This window comes from Nicotiana tomentosiformis, chromosome 11 (assembly GCF_000390325.3).
Source record: "Nicotiana tomentosiformis chromosome 11, ASM39032v3, whole genome shotgun sequence".
In the NCBI taxonomy this organism is placed as follows: domain Eukaryota; kingdom Viridiplantae; phylum Streptophyta; class Magnoliopsida; order Solanales; family Solanaceae; genus Nicotiana; species Nicotiana tomentosiformis.
The window spans coordinates 104,017,015-104,037,101 of NC_090822.1; the positions used below are offsets into that span (position 1 = coordinate 104,017,015).

At 37.1% G+C, this 20,087-nt stretch overlaps 1 protein-coding gene across 1 annotated transcript; it reads right to left on the reverse strand.

The window, feature by feature from the left end:
• Positions 1–1,715: 1,715 nt before the first annotated feature.
• Positions 1,716–7,220, reverse strand: LOC104090981 (uncharacterized). Its single transcript, XM_070188591.1, has 3 exons — positions 3,752–7,220; positions 3,330–3,417; positions 1,716–1,956 (listed from the first exon to the last, which is right to left on the reverse strand). The coding sequence occupies exon 1, from the start codon at positions 7,165–7,167 to the stop codon at positions 6,232–6,234; it is 936 nt and encodes a 311-aa protein (XP_070044692.1). The 5' UTR covers positions 7,168–7,220; the 3' UTR covers positions 1,716–1,956; positions 3,330–3,417; positions 3,752–6,231.
• Positions 7,221–20,087: the final 12,867 nt, after the last annotated feature.

The window sequence follows — 20,087 nt, forward strand, 5'->3', positions numbered from 1 at the left end:
AATACACAATATGTTCTCCACACCGGTAGAAACCATCAAGAATACTTTGGAATCCATTTGCACATAATCAAGCCCTTAAAAACTAAATTTCTCTAATTCGACCAAGCCACGTAGGTCGCCAAGTCTAGGTGTACTGCCACAAAGCACCTGTAGAAAACCCCCACATCATAAGCACCCAAAGAACCGATCATATCCATTACCATACTAATCCAACCTACTACCCAGTTGTCCTATTTTCTCCGAGTCCCTTCCGAATTTTTTTCCAGATTGATACTTCTTCTTGCTAAAATACTATGATCTTTAACCACAACTCACCCTACAAACCTTAGCATAGAACCACAACGCCCTACGGCCCATAATCAACTTGTATTCTTCTTAAGCACCTTCAATAATACCACAACTATAACACTCACTCAGAGAATACATCATGTGAATTTGAAATCGTTCTTCTTACCTTCCTTGCACAAAAATATAGAATCCATAGTCATATAGAATTTCCGCAAGTCCAGGCACCATCAAACACAAATCTCGTATTTTGTTTTATCCATACATAAGTCCGGAAACATTCTCAATTGCTATATATAATTCTTAAACCCACTGGAATTTTTTCTCGGGAGTCACCCACTTTGCTCAAATCTAAATTGCACAGCTCAAATGGGCCAAAAGATACGTGTCCCATTAGCACAACAACATGCAAAGAAGTAACTCTATTCTAATACCCCCAAATCATCTGCTAAGCTCGTTATCATTCTCTTGACACTCAAGTCAACTTTCTCAACCAGATTCGAATTCAAATCTCCATATGCGCCCCACTGGCAGAAAAGAAACCCTCCACTCATATCATAAGGAACACACCTACATAGATTACTCCGCAGGAGATAATCCACATGCTTAGTCTCAAATTGGCATCTTGTTATACCCTTTTGCAACCACAATTACTATAAAATCACTTAATCTTTCTAAGTCCAAACTCATTAACCAGACACGAGAATTTAATTTTTCCCAAAATTTAACAACGTAAAAGATCTTTCAAAGTATTCACACTCGAGATTGTACGTCACATCAAAACGAAAATAAAGCACCCAATGGCCTTCCTTTACATTTCAAGGAAATACTTCTCGTCACATTCAAATCGTCTTAACACATCCCGCAGTTACATCATACTCATCACAAAGCCATTCTATCGTTCATCGAGCTACAAATTCCACTTATAGAGACATTACCGGACATATGAATCCAAATGTACAGGTTGCAACCGAAGCTACCGAGCCTAAGCTGCAGTCTAAACCTGGCCTCAAGTCCTCCAGACTGGCCTATCACCAAAACACAGAATACTCACCTTGAACCTCGTTCATAGACTCGCAAGCCGACGATGCACAGCTGATACCGAGCGCTCATGTGCGCATACGAATATGTGAAAGGAATTCAAAAAGTTTATTTCTCAAGCTGAATAAATCTCGCACGTTAAGGAAAGAAAAATGGGAAGTATATATCATAAATTCCCTATAGCCTCTCGAAGATAAGTATGAACGTCATCATACCGATCTGCAAGACTCTACTAGACACTTGCTCATGACTTGTAGAACCTATGAACCTAGAGCTCCGATACCACTTTGTCACGATTAAAAATCCAACTAGTCGTGATGACACCTAACCCATCCCGTTAGGTAAGCCAATTTCCAACTAACCAATTTCAATAATAATTATTAAAGCAATTTAAGTGAATAAGGATTCTGATCTTATACAATCCCCAAAAACTGGTAGTACAAATCATGAGCTTCTAAGAATAGAGTATACAAAGCGAAAATAAAATAAATACATAGTCTGTTTGAATAATACATAAACAGAGCTTTTATAAATCTAAGGCTACCCTGAACAAGAGGCAGCTACAACAGGAACGCAGGTACATCTTCAAATCCCGCAACCATCAAGCACGGCAACAACAACAGCCAACATCTACACGCAATGTGCAGAAGTGTAGTATCAGTACAACCAACCCCATGTACTGAGTAAGTAACAAACCTAGCCATAAATGAAAAGTAGTGACGAGCTTCCACCAAGGTCGGGTCCAAAACCAATAGTCCACAACAATCCATAATAACATAAAGCAAATAATACCAGAAGTAACTCAGGGATAAAATACTCAGCCAAATAATGATTTCAAAAAAAATATATTAGTTCTTTCTTTCAAATACATCAATGAAAACCTAAATCGTTTGCCGAAGTTGTCAATAATATGAATAGTTTGAAAACAATAAATTTCTCCAAAAATGTTCTCAATAATAAATAATATGTTTCATTTTCATTCCGGATATCCCCGTGTAAAACAAATGCATCACCATACCCATCTGTCAAAAATATGTGAGAAATCATGAATGATGTGATGATGTACAGCGTGAGAAAAAATACATCTATATGCCTGTATGTCATGCGTGCATGCCAATGCGATGCAATTCAGTGATAAAATCATAAACAGTCCCTCGGGCAGAACATCACTCATATACACCCCCTCGGGCAAATCTCACAATCACTCTTGCCACTCGGACATACCTCACAATCACTCTTGCCACTCGGGCATACCTCACAATCACTCATGCCTCCCAGTCACTTAGCACTCGCACTCAGTAGGTTCCTGCGCTCACTAGGGGTGTGTACAGACTCTGGAGGGGCTCCTTCAGCCCAAGAGCTATAATCTGCACGGAGAACTCACGTGCTATAAAAATAAAGTATGTTGTAGGCGGGCAGCCCCGATCCACACTCATCCTCACAATCAGGCCCTCAGCCGATATCAAAATATGTTGCGGCGTGCAGCCCGATCCCATAAATATGCAACATGCTGCGGCGTGCATCCCGATCCCATAAATATCCTCACAAATCAGGTCCTCGGCCTCACTCAGTCATAAACCTCTCAAGCCACTCGGGCATTTCAGTAAAACGGGGCATTCGACCCAAAACATTTATATGCATCAAAATAGAGTCATAAAACTGAGTTATGATATGCAATGAAATGAATATGACTGAGTATGAATTTTCAATTTAAAACAAATAATTCACAGCAATATGACCTCTATGAGTCCCAATAATACTGGAACATAGCCTCAATCATGATTTTTAATATGCTTTTCAGCTTAATTTCTCTAACTCATAAAACGCATGCAAAATGCCAAGATCATTTAACTACAAAATTCCACAGAAACGATTATGTCACAATTTCTATAGTGCACGCCCACACGCTCGTCACCTAGCATGTGCGTCACCTCCCAACAATTCACGAAATACATATATTCAAGGTTCATACCTTCAACTCCAAGATTAGAAGAGTTAATTACCTCAAACAAGCCGAATCCAATGTCGAGCAAGCTAAACAATGCTCCAGAAATCCCATTATGTGCATATCAACTCCCAAACGGCTCGAATCTACCACAATTAATTTGATTCAGTCCACACAATTTATAGGAATTAATTCTATATCAAAATGCTATTATTTTCCACAAAATTTGAAATTACGCCCCAAAAATCACCCGTGGGGCCCACGTCTCGAAATCCGATAAACTCACAAAATACGACAACCCATCCAATTACAAGTTCAACCATACTAATTCCACTCAAATCCGACTCCAAATCGGTATTCAAACTTGAAAAATGACATTATAAAAATTTCCTTCTATTTCTCTTGAAGTTTCAGTAGTCTTACACCAAAAATAAAGATTAATTAATGGAATATAATCACAAGAGAGTTAAGAACACTTACCCCAAGTTGTGTGGAAAATTTCCTCTCCAAAATCGCCCAAACCGAGCTCCAAAATGTCCAAAATGAGAAAAAAATCTCGGAACGCTCGTTTTAAACACTGCCCAGGCATTTCCGCACCTGCGGTGCCTGGGCTCGCACCTGCGCATCCGCATTTGCGGACAAAAATGCGCGCCTGCGAAAAATAGCCGGCCCTCTAAAATCTCGCATCTTCAGCACTATTCTCGCATTTGCGGGCTTCGCAGATGCGCATTCCCCTTCGCACCTGCGGTCGCCTCACGCCAGCCCTAGTCCGCATCTGCGCCAATGCCTTCGCACCTGCGGCCTCGCAGATGCGGCAAATTCCTCGCACTTGCGAGCACTGCCCAGTCCCACTCTTGGCCGCTTCTGCGACTTATTCCACGCACATGCGGCTTCGCACCTGCGATCAAAATCTTCGCAGGTGCGATCACACCAGTAGGCAGAAGTTCCAGCATTTTCTTAAGTTCAAATTTAATCCGTTAACCGTCCGAAACTCACTCGAGGCCCCCCGAACCTCAACCAATGGTATCAACAAGTCTCATAACATAACACGGACCTACTCGAGGCCTCAAATCACACCTAATAACATCGAAACGACAAATTACTCCTCAATTCAAAATCAACGAACTTTGAACTTTCAAATTCTACATCTTGTGCCGAAACACATCAAATCAATCCGGAATGACTTCAAATTTTGCGCACAAGTCACATTTCACATTACGGACCTATTCCAATTTCCAAAATCGGATTTTGACCTCGATATGAAAAAGTCAAACCCCCGGTCAAACTTCCCAAAAATTCAACTTTCGACAATTCAAGCCAAATTCACTACGGACCTCCAAATAATTTTTCGGACACACTCCTAAGTCCGAAATCACCATACAGAGCTATTGGAATCATCAAAATTCGAATCCGAGGTCGTTTACACATAAGTCCGCATCCGGTCACTATTTTAACTTAAGCTTTAAAGCTTGAAAGTAAGTGCTCCAATTCATTTCAAACCTCCACTGGGCCCGAACCAATTACCCCCGGCAATTCACACAACAACTGTAAAGTACAATTTGAGAAGTAAATGGGGAAATGAGATTGTAATACTCAAAACGACCAGCCGGTTCGTTACAGTCCTCCCTCAATTGTTTGAGCTTCACCTTCACTGATGAGTATTTCCTTTGTAGTCCCCTAGTATGTGTCTCCAGCAGTTTTAGCTTCCTACAAATGGTGTACATAGTGTGCCCTTGTATTGCTTGACCCCATATATATTTCACTGCTTCCTTATACTCCTCCTGTTGCAACAGGAGATTCAATAATCTGTATGGCTTCTTAACAGGCACCCTATGTATTACAGTTTTTAATAGAATAGGTGTGTGGTCAGAGCATCCGGGCATTAGATAGATTGCTTCAACTCCTGCATAAGACCAGAACCATTCAGCATTACCAAACACCTAGTCTATATGACTGTATATCCTATCTTCAGCCCTCCACTTATTACTCCATGAAAATTGAGCCCCTTTCTTGTTTATTAGCCCTACACCAATGTCACTGATGCATTGCTTGAAATCAAATACTTCAATTTGGTGCACAGGTGTCCCATTTATTTTGTCCTCCACTGATAAGACACTATTAAAGTCCCCCATGATCAACCAAGGACCTCTAGTTGCTGCGTTGATGTTCCTCAATTGATCCCACAAAGGTCTTCTATCAGCTATAGTATGTAGCTCATACACAATAGTTATATAGCTCTGGAATAGAGTTTCTATCTTGTATATGGCAGTGAATCAGTTGTGAAGATAGCTTCAATACGACTAGATTCACATTTGTTTCCTTCCAGCCCAACCAGATTCTACCATTAGGTGCTTCAGAGTAGTTATCAGTAAACTCCCAATCTTGACCTATCTTCTTTTGTATACTCCTTGCTCTACTCTATTTAACTCTAGTCTCCAAACACCCTACCATATCAATTCTATTTGTTGTTAAAAAAGTTTTAAACTCCCTCTGTTTAAAGGACTTGTTTAGTCCTCTTATATTCCATGTGCTGAATATCATGATGGTGGTATAGTGGTTGGAGTATGCCCTTTGTTATTCCTTTGCGTTTGGCTATGTTCAGTGCCTCCATTGATATCGGGAGGCTCACTCTCTTGAATCCTCAATGTGGCATACTTATTTCTCTTTGTCAACTCCTCATAATCAATTGTTGGTTGGTCTTCTTTACTTGATCTACCATGATATACCCTTGCTTGTTTGCCTCTTTCCCCAACCTGTATTTGAACCTCCTGTAGATCTTCATGTGGCTCCTCTTTGTCATTAGTTACTTTGCCAGCATTAGGGGGATCTATCTCCTCAGTTGTGACAACTTTAGTTCTCCACTCCCTTTTCTGCTTCTTACCCTTCTTCTTCTTCATTTGCCTCTCTGCTTGTTGTTCCAATTTACACTCACCATTGGAGTGGCCAAATTGACTACATTCCTAGCATAATTTGGGCTTCCATTCGTAGTCTACTAGTTGCTCCCTTATGCTACCATCAGGATACTCTATATTCAGTGCATCTGGTAAGGGCCGTGTAATATCCATTTCTATCAACACGCGAGCATAGGATATTTGTTCACACTGAGCTGTGAGTTTGTCTGTGCATATAGGCTTTCCCAAGCAACTCGCAATTCTTCCAAGATTTTCCTCAGCCCAACATTTGATAGGTAAACCTGGGAATGTGACCCACAGTGGTATCACACGCATAGGCTTTTTGTCAAACTCAAAATCAGGTTCCCAGTTCTTCAGCACCATAAGTCTGTTATTGAAAGTGTATGGTCCCTTTCCCATAATTTGCAATTTATCCTCTACTGATTCAAATCGGAATATGAAGTAACCATCGTCATGTAAGAGTACCTTAGGTGTAGTGACTGAATTCCACACCCCGTAAGCAAATTTCAGCATCTCTTTGAAAGTTGGATTCTCTCCCATGACGTACCCTATGAGTGCCGATTCCCATTTTTGACATTGCAGCTCGATTTCCTTCTGATTCAGCTTAACAATTTTTACTCCATCGCTAACCTCAGGCGGGTAGAAATTGAGTTGTAATCCTTGCTGCATTGTTCTGTTTCCTTTGACCATATCTGCCATGGTTCTCTTTGCTTCCCCAGATCCAGTAGAATAGGTCAATTTCCTTACTGTCGTAGCTATAGTGTTCTCCGTTAATTTAGGAATTTCAGCTTCCTTAGGCGGCGGAGCTTGCATGATTGTCGGTGCACTCCCCATCCCTGACATCCAGTGTAGCAATTGCACCGGAGCTAGTTGTTGTGCGATTCCCGTTTCAGGCGTTACCATTCGATTAATACTCTCCTCATTATTGTTAGGCGACTTCGATTGTTGCGAATTAGGGTTCAGATTACATTTCTGGCGAGTCATCTTTGTTGGCGCACATTAGCTATCCTTGCTAAACATGCGCTTCCAGACTCACGATTTTTTAAAAAACTAAAAAATCTCTTCCTTATTGACATCGCATAGCAATCTCTTTATATTATCTTTTTGCATAATTAGTGTGTGAACCTAATGTAAGAAGAATTTAAGTAGGCGTTTGTACATGAATTCCAAAAAAAAAAAAAAAAAATTTCACTAAAATTTGAATTAAAGATGAAGTTGTGTTTTGGTTATAATTTTTGCAACATATTTGGATGTCTACTTTTTAACATATTTTGCAACTAAACAATAGCAACCTTCCCATTTTCAAGTTAGATAGGAAAAATTATAAGATTTTGATAACCAAACATTGTTTTAGAAAAAAAAATTGAAAAAAAAAAATTTCTTATGTCCAAACGGGCTCTAAGTTTAATGCAGAGGAAAATATTTTCCACTATGAAGTAATGCAAGAAAGCAGGCAGGGATGTACATAGGTCCGGTTGATTCGAATTTTCTAATTACCAAACCAAATGAATTATATCGGGTTATTAAATCTAAAGACCAAACTAAACCAATAAAAGTCGGATTTTTAAATCTCGGTTTTTCTCGGATTTTTTGGGTTTTCGGGTTATTTTGATTTTTTTTCCATGAAGTCTTTATAGCACAAAACATAGAATTTGTGCTCCAAATATTTCTTTAATCTTAGTAAGACAGAACTATATAAGGTATTTTTTTAATAAACTAACATAAATATGATATGATTCATGACATTGTACTAAAATATTCAACAATAAAGATGAGAAGATCACATAAAATAAATATTATTAATAAGCCATAATGAAAACAAACATAATTTAAAATTACTAATAAGTTGCTAAAATAAGTACGACTAATAAGTACTATTATTTACATGATTAAACATTAAAAAAAAAATTATGCATTTTATCTAAATCATGAAAAAACTAAAAATAGATATCCAACATTATTTTCATTCATAGTGCAATTGAATTGAATGTCTTTTATTATCATTAGTATTGATTTGATTTTGGTTTAGGATTTATTTGAGTTACTAACATTTATGGACTATAAAACTTATTAGAGCATCCAAAAATTATAAGTCCAAGCTTGAAATAATACGTTAAAAGATAAAATTATGAAAAAGCATAAGAAATATTTATAAACTACACTACAATAAATATTTTCATGTATTAAATATATTTAAAACTTCTATACATATAATATCGGGTTGATTTGATTTCGGTTTGACCTTTTTTAGTTAAAACCAGACCAAACCAAACATCGTCAATTTTTTTTCCAACACCAAACCAATCAAACCAAATTATAATCGAATTTTTTTTTCGATTTGACTCGAATTATCGGATTGGTGCGGTTTGTTCGTAGCCCCTTAAAGCCCCCCTAAAAGCAGGTAGCGTAAATTTGTTTCAAACAAACTACATTAAGTTCTTTATTTCATTTTTCCTAATTTCTTTAGTAAAAAATAAATACGTCATTAAACACACAATACGCAATCATTATTGTGAAAGAATGACGTTAACTCAGGACATGAGAGCATTATTTAAATGGTAAGTATCCTCTATCTCTAACTATAAGATTGCGAGCTCGAATTATCAAAAGAGAGCAAACTAAAAAGTTCTTGGAAATATATTGGGTAAGAAAAACTTCAATTCATGTGCTTGCAGACGTACATTACGTATAAAGGATTTTGCAACTTGGCAATTTCTGCGTTAACTGCGTCAATACCCATATGCTTTTTAGGCAGTGTCAAACATTGGGTTAATCTTTTTATTAGTTTTCAGGCATTCCTTCTGCATGCGTATGTGTAAATGCGTATCTGTCTCTCCGTCTTCTGCCAAAACCCATAAATTTTGGTATGTGTAAATGCTGGTAAAAACTAAATTATTTTCGTGCCACCTAATGTTGATGGCTGAGAGACGATTCTAGAGGAGGCGCACAATGCGCAATTCCATCCATTCAGGTGCGTGTATCGTAACCTGAGACAATATTATAACGGGTGGCGGCGGAAGGACATAATTCTCTTTCTCTTATTCTATATAAGAGAGAGTAAAGCAGTCTCCGTCAACATGTCTGCTTATGCTCAGTGGATATCTTGGTAATTTTATATCACATTATCTCTTACTCTATAAGACAGTTATCTCTACGCTGGATTTCAAATCACGAAAAAATCGGAAATATTCAGCTTCCAAGTACGCAGCCTTTTGGATTTCTGTTTCATTCTTAAAAATCAGGTTTACCAAATTGCTCCTGTTCGGATCTGCTGACTCACGGTTCTGAGAGAAGGCCATCTGTTGTTTCCGCTTTTGGGTAAACGGTGGGCAATATCAAATTTTACTTTTGTTCCCCGTACAATTTTCAATCAGTTTATACTCTGTTTAGTTTCGCTCTGTTCTTCGGCTTTCTTGCTGCTACTAATTTGTGTTTGATCACTTCCGGGTGAGATCATCTTATACTATATTATTTCCATTGTCTCCGTGCTCTTCTCTTTCTATGCGCGATGCTTCTGTGTTTTTGGTTTAGTTTCTGCCTGCAGGTGTTTGAGAAAATTATTCAATGAATTAGGTTTCTCGATATGTAGCGGGGTGTAATCAAATTTGAGGCAAAACATTGAGACATTCCTCAAATTTTGAACTAAAATTAGCAAGAAATTACGTTGAACTACTATGAATTAAAGTGTTGGAGGAGAAAAAATAAAGATAAAAACTATGAAGAAAGACTAAATTGCAGAAGGAAAATGGTAAAATAATTTGTAGGAACCTCTGATTAAGTGATACAATGCATTTGGACTGCTGTTCCAGCTTACTTTTCAAATTTCCATAATTACTTTAATTTAATTACTCTATATTGGAGAAATTCTTTTAGATGCTCATTTCCACCAAACTCATCTTAAATTATTGAAATGAATGGGCAGAGTGACATTAACTTGAAGGCTTTTATGAATATTCCGACATTTTATTTTTTGAGGAAAATGTGGTTTGCCCATTTTTGCTTCAATAACTGACGCACGCTGTTTACAGATAAGTTTTGTTCATTGCAATTTGTAATTGCAAACCACTGGCGCCCACGGTTTGTTTTTCTTTCAGTCAATCACCCCTCTTTCTTTTTTCTTTTTATTTACTTTAGTAGGTGAGGTATGGACCCCACAATATCAAGGCAAGAACTTGAATTACTTTTATGGGTGCATATACAAGAAGGGTTAATAAAGATTTTGGAATACTTTATCCATTGTCATAAGCTTCTACACTAAGTATCTAGATCCTCTTCTAATACTTGTAAATCACCCGTTTGTCCATAGATTTTCTTATCTTTTTCAAAAATATGTTTGTCCATAAAATTTTATAAGTTTATTAGAGATTTTTTAAAAATGAATTTTTCAAAAATCTAAAAGTGGTTTTGACCACTTTTTCCAATTTGTCGGATTTGTTTTTACCACTCACAAAACTATAATATTTTTTTAAGTGAAATACATGTCCAAATATAATTTCATATTCTAAATATCATTTTTCAACTTAATTTTAAATACTACATTTCTTTAAAATAAATTATAGTAATTTTTATGTCCAAACACCTACTTAGCTTCAAGTGTAAACTTCAAAAATTTGGTGAACTTTTTCGAATACCCCACCTAAGGGTCGGTCATACATGCAAGAGAGTGTTTGAAATGATAATATCTCACACGGGTTAATGAGATCATCTAAAAGAGTTTATTACACCTAAGGCTACTGGCGATTCATTGCCTTCAATTGTTGGATTTAAATACTCTTCAATTTTTATTTATATGAGGTATTTTGCTTATCGAGAGTTAATTCGACTTATCTTTAAAACTAAATTGGATTAGTTCAACTTAATATTTTTAAAAATTGCATTTCAAAATATTGATCAAACTTCATATTGTTTGAATATTGAGAAGTGAAATGTATCACATGAATGAGTACTTAAACTTAGGGGTGTACGTAGGTCGGGTTGGTTCGAATTTTTTAATTACCAAACAAAATCAATGGTGTCGGGCTTTTAAATCTATAAACCAAACCAAACCAACATAGTCAGATTTTTCAATTTCGGGTTTTCTTGGGTTTTTCGGGTTTTTTCGAGTTTTCTGATTTTTCCAGTAAGGTCTTTACAATACAAAATGTAACTTGTATTCCAAATATTTCTTTAGTCCTAATAAGATATAACTATATAATATATATTTCAAAAAAATAGCTAAGTCATAGCATTATACTAAAATATTCAATAACAAAGATAATACAATTGCAAAAAGCAAATATTGCTAATTATTAAGTTATAATAAAAATTAACATAATCTAAAAATACTATATAGGTCATGCTAAAATAAGTATAGCTAATAAGTACTATTAATTACATAACTAAGCACTAAAGAAAAAGATAAACTAAGTTATGCATTTTCATTATAACCCAATGCAAAACTAAAAATTAGATATCCAACACTATCATCATAATTGGATTTTTTTTGTTACCATTAATTGTCACGATCCCAATTTCCTTCAGTAGGGTGTCATGACGACACCTAGTCTCTAAGACTAGGTAAACCTAACAAACATGCGGAACAACTGAAATAATAATTTAAAGATTCAAAACTTCCACAACTAAATAAAATAAAATATGCAACTCAACATGTACAACTTCCAAAACCCAGTAAAATATAAGTCACAAGCTCTATGAAGTGATACTAAATGTCTTTATACAATAGTGTCTAAATAAGAACAAGGAAATAAAATAATCCAGGTGGAGGGGGACTCCGAGACCTGCAGACGCTGGTAGGTGTACCTTGAAGTCTCCACGCACGGACTCTACTCACTGACGCCCAGACTGGTAGGAAGTACCTGTATCTGCACAAAAAATGTGCAAAAGCGTAGCATGAGTACACCACAACGGTAACCAGTAAGTGCCAAGCCTAACCTCAGTGGGGTAGTTATGAGGTCAAGTCAAGGCCCTACTGGAAATAATAAGAAACAGGACGAAATATTTAACAATATAATAATAATGACAATGGAAATGAAACAAGTAAGGAGTATGCCAAAACATAACTACACAGAATAAAGACAAATAATACATCACGGAAGAAAATAAGGATTTACATGTTAAGGAAACAAAACAACCAAAGACAAGTACAACAATAGAGAAATATCAACAAGGGTCACTACCGAGGTACCGCCTTGTAGTCTCACATCACAAGAATAACTCACAATCTTTCCTTAGATCACCGCGAGAGCCTTTACATTTAGTTTTGAAAATCATTTTCCTGAAATAGCATCCCACGTTTTAGCCCACCTTATCACACCGCATGACTTTTAGTAGTTCCCCTACTAGCGACGCGTATCAAGCCCAACTATCTCACCACATGTGTTTCAACCCCAAAATCTTATACCACCGCATGCATATCAATATCACAACGTACCACAGATCGCACCTCAAGTGCCCAATATCACAACTTGCTAGAGAAACCAAACAATAACAGTAATTTCACAGTAAAGATCCCATGGATCAACCACAAAGTACAAGACTCAACAATAACAACCGGAACGAACAACTCAACAGAATGGTATTTCACAACTTAATACTTTGCCTTAATGTGAATCACGACCTTTATATCTCAATAACAATTTCAACAACAAGATATTCCACGATGTAACAACTTCAAGTAAAGAATTCAACAATTAAGTAATGAATACGGAATAAGAAAACAAGAACTTCAACTAAACATGTAGGGCAATTAGCATGTAAGAGAATAAAACAAGTAGACATGTGAAAATAGACTAAGAATGATGAACGTAGCATGTTAAGATAACTCAATTAAGGCACGAAAGAAATCTACATAGATAAAACCGGTAATTTTCATATTTAGCCTGTGTACACACTCGTCACCTTGCGTACAAGGCTTCCACACATCACAATTTTCACAAACAATACAAACCTTAAGGGGAATCCCCCCCCCCCCACACACACAAGGTTAGGCAAGTCACTTACCTCAAATCGCGCTAACTCAATCAAGTAGAAGGAATTTTCCTCGATTATCCAACTCCGAACGGCTCGAATCTAGCCAAAACAATTTCATACTATAAATATAAACTATAGGAAACTAATTTGAACAATAAAATCACGATCTTTACGAATAAATAAAAAGTCAACTCAAAAGTCAACCCGAGCCCGCGTCTCAGAACCCGACCAAAATTACAAAATCTGAACACCCACTCAATATCGAGTCCAACCATACAAGAATTACTCAAATCCGGCCTCAAATCGCCTTTCAAAACCCCAAATTTAAGCCTAATTTCACAATTTTTTCCAATTTTCCAACTCAAACCCCTAATTACATGATAAAAAAATAATAGATCCATCACCAGGATTTCGGAAGTAATGAAACCTCACTATTGGGTTAACCTTTCGAGTAATTTAACCAAAACCGAGTTAGGATTCTTACCCCAACAATCTCTCTGAAAATCTCCCGAAAATTCGCCTCACATCGAGCTCTCTAAGTCCAAATTATGAAATAAGAGATAAAACTCTCGTTTTGAAATTTAAGTCTGCTGCCCAGTGATTTACACATCGCGATCGCAAAATTTCCTTCGCGACCGCGAAGAACAAAATATCCATCAGTCCAAAACCTTCTATACGAACACAGAGAACTGGTCACGAACACGGTGAGTAATATTTCAAAGTTTTCACGATCGCGTAGTGCAACACGTCAACCTTCCCACGCCTCCTCTTCTTTCATTGCGAACGCGGTTCCACTCACGCATTCGCGATTCACTGCCCCTCCAAGATTCGCGATCGCTTAAGCCATCTCGCGATCGCATAGAACAAATTCACGCCTGCCAGTCTTAAAGCTTCGCGATCACGGCCCCTCTTTCGCGATCGCATAAGAGGAAACCAGACTGAGAAACCAGCAATCTCTCAAAGCGAAGAATGAAGTCGAACTTGATCCGAATCACCCCCGAGGTCCCCGGGACCTCAACCAAACATGCCAAAAAGTTCTAAAACATCATACGAACACGCTTGAAGCGTCAAATCACATCAAACAATATTAGAACCACGAATCGTGCATCGATTCAAGCCTAAGAAACTTATGAACTTTCGAATTTCAAAACTAATGTCGATTCATACAAAAACAACTCCGATTGACTTCAAATTTCGCACACAAGTCATAATTGACATTACAGACCAATTCTAACTTTCGGAATCGGGATCCCCCTGATATCAATAAAGTCAACTCACGTTCAAACTTTCCAAAATCCTCCATTTTTTAACTTTCGCCAATTTATGTTGAAACGACCTACGGACCTCCAAATCAACATTCGGACACACTCCTAAGACCAAAATCACCATATGGAGCTATTGGTACCATCAAAACTTCATTCTAGATTCATCTTCACACAAGTTAAACTACAGTCAACTCTTACAACTTAAACCTCCCACTTAGGGACTATGTGTCCCATTACACTCCGAAACTCACCCGAAACTAAAACCAAACACCTCGCCAAGTTACATGACCACGATATAGCATAGAGGAGGCAATAAATAGGGGTCGGAGCTAGAACACTCAAAACGACAGGCCGGGTCGTTACATTAGTATTGATTTGAACTTTGTTTGAGTTACTACATTTATGGGCTATAAAATTTATTTACCATTCAAGAATGTTAAGTCCAAACTTGAAATAATACATTAAAAGATAAAACTGTAAAAAAATTTAAGAAATATTTATAAATTATATTACAATAAATATTTATATGTATAAAATATTATAAAAATTATATAAATATATTATCAAGTTGGTTTTTGTTTCGGTTTGGATATTTTTAGTTAAAACCAAAAAAAATCAATTATGGTAATTTTTTTTTCAATATCAAACCAAAACGCAATCGGATTTTTTTCGGTTTGACTCGGATTATCGGTTTGGTGCGGTTTATCGGTTTTCTTTGTACACCCTTACTTAGACTATATCAGTTCATTTTTCCTAAGTCGATATGATATTTTTCATTGTAGTATTTCGGATCAATTTTTTTAACTTGTAAATAAAATCATGTGATTCTTTTATTTTATTTTTAAAAATAATGTACTTGCAACTTTTTATTGGTAACAACTGTTAAAATTACCATTGGTAACAAAATAAATACGCTTAGAAAGCACTTAAATTCATAACCACCTTCCGAGAAGAGTATTATGAATGTTAAACCTCTAAGCAAACACTATATACATATAAGCCTCGTCAAGAACTCCTTACAACTATGTGCCATTTTAGACATTCTAAGGGAACCTAATCTTTCTGTGGCTTCGTTTTAATATGTCCTACATGTGAAACGAAGCGGTGTCATGTAATACTGCTTTATCAAAAAATTTTATGAGATATATGTAATAATACTGTACGAAAATAATAACATGAAGAAAATGACACCACTTGACATACACTATTGCTTGGCACGTTGGTTAAGTTATTAATTTTTCTCTAAGAGGTCAAATGTTTCGATTCTGGAAGTTGGAGTAGGTCCGTAATGTCAAATGTGACTTATGTGCAAAATTTGAGGTCAATCGGACGTGATTTGATAGGTTTCGGCATCGGTTGTGGAAGTTGAAGTTTCAAAGTTCAATGATTTCGATTGAGGTGTGATTCGTCGCTTTGATGTTGTTATGTGTGTTTTGAGGCCTCGAGTAGGTCCGTGTTATGTTATGGGACTTGTTGGTATATCGGGACGAGGTCCCGAGGGGCTCGTGTATGTTTCGGATTTGATTTCGGATCATTCTTCTTCATGTTGCTGCTGCTGAAGGCTGCTGATTCTGGTGTGTTCGCATCTGCGTAAGAATGCGAGTCAGCAGATGCGAGTCAGCAGATGCAGACAGTGGATCATAGAAGCGAAGGATGGCATGGTTGGAATGGACCGCAGAAGCGGATTTTGTCGCGCACTTGCGGGCACGCAAATGCGAGACTTGGAAGAGCAGATGCGAAGCTCATCACAGAAGCGGAATATGGTATCCGCAGGTGCGGGTGTTGCTGGACAATGTTATTCTCGCAAAAGCGAGTTGTTTTCCGCAGAAGTGAGGGTCACAGGTGCGACCTCTTGGCCGCATCTGCGAAAGTGCTGGGCAGAATCCTTTAAATTCGAGGGTTCGATATTTTCACCCATTTTCGGATTTTGGAGCTCGGGTTGGGCGATTTTGGAGAGAAAATTTTCCGCACAACTTGGGGTAAGTGTTCTTAACTTCCTTGTGATTATATTCCATGAATCAATCTTCATTTTTGGTGTAAGATTATTGAATCTTCAAGAGAAATAGAAGCAAATTTCTATAATGTCATAAACGAATTTTTCAAGTTTGAATACCGATTTGGAGTCGGATTTGAGTGAAATTAGTATGGTTGAACTTGTAATTGGATGTGTTGTCGTATTTTGTGAGTTTCGTTAGATTTTGAAATATGGGCCCCACGGGTGATTTTTGGGGCGTAATTTCGGATTTTGTGGATACTATTAGCATTTTGATATGGAATTAATTCCTATAAAATGTGTGGACTGAATCAAATTAATTGTGGTAGATTCGAGTCATTCAGGAGTTGATACGCGCATAATGGGATTTCTGGAGCATTGTTTAGCTTGCTCGACATTGGATTCTACTTGTTCGATGTAAGTAACTCTTCTAATCTTGGAGTTGAGGGTATGAACCCTGAATATATGTATTTCGTGAATTGTTGGGAGGTGACGCACATGCTAGGTGTCGGGCGTGTGGGCGTGCACTATAGAAATTGTGACATAATTATTACTGTGGAATTTTGTAGTTAAATGATCTTGGCATTTTCTATGCGGTTTTATGAGTTAAAGAAATTGAGCTGAAAAGTATATTAAAAATCATGTTGAGGTTATGTGCCAGTATTATTGGGACCCACAGAGCTCATATTACTGTGAACTATTTGTTTTAAATTAAAAATTCATACTCAGCCATATTCATTTCATTGCATATCATATCTCAGTTTCTGTTGTTATTTATTGATACATCACATCATCATTTTTGGGCTATTTTTATGACATTGTGAGCCCGAGAGACTGGAGATATTGATGACCGAGTGAGGTCGAGGGCCTGATTGTGAGGATTATTATGTGGATGGGGCTGCCCGCCTGTAGCATGCTTTATATACTTTATGATTATAGCACGTGAGTTGTTCGTGCAGCACGTGAGTTGTTCGTGCAGTACGTGAGTTGTCCGTGCAGATTATAACGCTTGGGCTGAAGTAGCCCCTCCGGAGTCTGTACACACACCCACTGAGCGCAGGTACCTACTGAGTGCGAGTGCTGAGTGCCGAGTACTGAGAGCCGAGTGCTGAGTGACTGGGAGGCATGAGTGATTGTGAGGTATGCCCGAGTGGCATGAGTGACAGTGAGGTATGCCCGAGTGGCATGAGTGACTGTGAGGTATGCCCAAGAGGCATGAGTGACTGTGAGGTTTGCCCGAGGGGCTGTATATTAGTGATGTTCTGCCCGAGGGGATGTTTATGATTTTATCACTGAGTTGCATCGCATTGGCATGCACATATGATATACAGGCATAGAGAAGTATTTTTCCTCATGCTGTACAACATCACACCATTCATGATCTCACACATTATTTTTTTACAGATGGGCATAGTGAGACATTTGTTTTACATGGGTTATCCGGAAGGAAAATGAAATATCTTATTTATTATTGAAAAGATTTTGGGAGAAATTATTGTTTTCAAATTTTTCATATTTTTGGCAATTTCGGCAAACGATATGGGTTTTCACTGATGTATTTGAAAGGAAGAACTATTATTTTTGAAATCATGATTTGGCTGAACATTTTATCTCTGAGTTACTTCTGGTAATATTTGCTTTATATTGTTATGGACTGTTGTGGACTATTGGTTATGGATCCAACCTTGGTAGAAGCTCGTCACTACTTTCAATCTACGGCTAGGTTTGTTACTTACTCAGTACATGGGGTCGGTTGTATTGATACTACACTTCTGCACATTGCGTGCAGATGTTGGCTGCTGCTGTTACTGTGCTCGATGGTTGCGGGACTTGAAGATGTACCTACGTTCCTGTTGTAGCTGCCTCTTGTTCAGGATAGCCTTAGATTTATAAAAGCTCTGTTTATGTATTATTCAAAAAGACTATGTATTTATTTCATTTCCGCTTTGTATACTATTGTTAGAAGCTCATGATTTGTACTACCAGCTCTTGGGGATTGTATAAGATTAAGATCTTTATTCACTTAAATTGCTTTAATTATTATTATTGAAATTGGATAATTGGAAGTTGGTTTACCTAGCGAGTGAGTTATGTGCCATCACGACTAGTTGGATTTTGGGTCGTGACATCTAGAACTGAACTCATGACCTCGATCTTCTAAATTAATACTCAACAAAACTAATGGACTAAGACTATTTCTTGCTAATTAATATTATTTATTCTCCGCTCTTCTATAAATATTGATACCACTTATAAAAAATCTACTTATGCCCCTGCTACTACCTCATCAGTATTTGCAATTATGCCTTTGAACCGCTTCGAATTTTTGGCCATTGCTCTAAAACTGGCTGCCACAACTACTTTCTTGGACTCTGTACATCGTACTTCTTCCGTTTCAATTTATGTAAACTCATTTGACTGGATACAAAATTTAAGAAAAGAGAGAAGACTTTTGACCTTGTAGTATAAAATGAGGCACATATATTTTGTGTGGCTATAAATCATTGTATAAAGGTAAATTGTTTTCAAATAAGGAAAAAGGTCATTCTTTTTTGCACAGAGTAAAAAAAAATAGGTTCACATAAATTGAAACAGAAGGAGTATCTTTTTAGTATTTACTAGTGTCTGCTCTATGTCTCCTTCCTATAGTTGTACATTTGTCCATTGTATAATCTCTGATCTAACAATCTTTAACCAGTGGCATTCTACAAACAAATGCTTGTGTGTCTCAACAGTTTGGGCCTCACATAAGCAGCAGTATACATTATCCACATGCACATGCATTTTCAGCAACCTCTTCTTTGTAAGTAGCCTTCCTTGTGCCCACAGCCACATAAAGAACCTGTGCTTTGGTTGTGCAATTGTACTCCATATAAGATCAGCAGTGTGCAATCTATTTAAATCTCCTACCAATACATTATAGCTCCTGGTAATTGAGTATTCTCCTCTATTATTTAATGTATAATGTCCCAGCATATACCTTCCTTGCATTTTATTTTTCAAAGAGTTCAGTTTTTCCAATACCAACTGCAGTCAAATGGGACTTTATGAGTCCAAATATTTGCATCTGATTTTATATATAGACCATGAACCTACTTAACCCATAAAGACTCTTTCTTTTCAATCAGCTTCCAAAGAAGTTTTACATAACAGAAGCAACATTCCAGTATTTACTTCCTTTAACATTCAATCCACCATACTACTTAGAAAAGCATATCTTTTCCCATGGCACCAGTGCTATCTTCTTCCTCTCTTCTGTACTTCCCCATAAGTATTCTCTACATATTTTATCAACTCACTACACCTTGAGGCAATACGAACACTGTCACCAAAAATTAAAGTTATAGATGAGGAAAAAAACTGAATGTATTACTTGGAGTCTGCCTGCATATGAAAGTTGCTTTGAGTATGCTGTTTTGATTCTCTTGGTAACCAACAGCTAAAAGCAATCCAGTTTGTTCCATTTCTTGGAAGATAGGGGAAGCTCAAGATACCTAATTGGAAAAGTTCCCTGAGTGAATCCTGTCTTGGCTATCAATTGCTCTATATATAATTGTAACTTTGAAATTAGGAATATATTCATCTAAAATCAGTATGACCAACAAATCGCAAATTGGATAACTGTTTAGGATGGATAGACAAGACTATGTAGCGAACTAAAGAACGTTGTCTGTTGA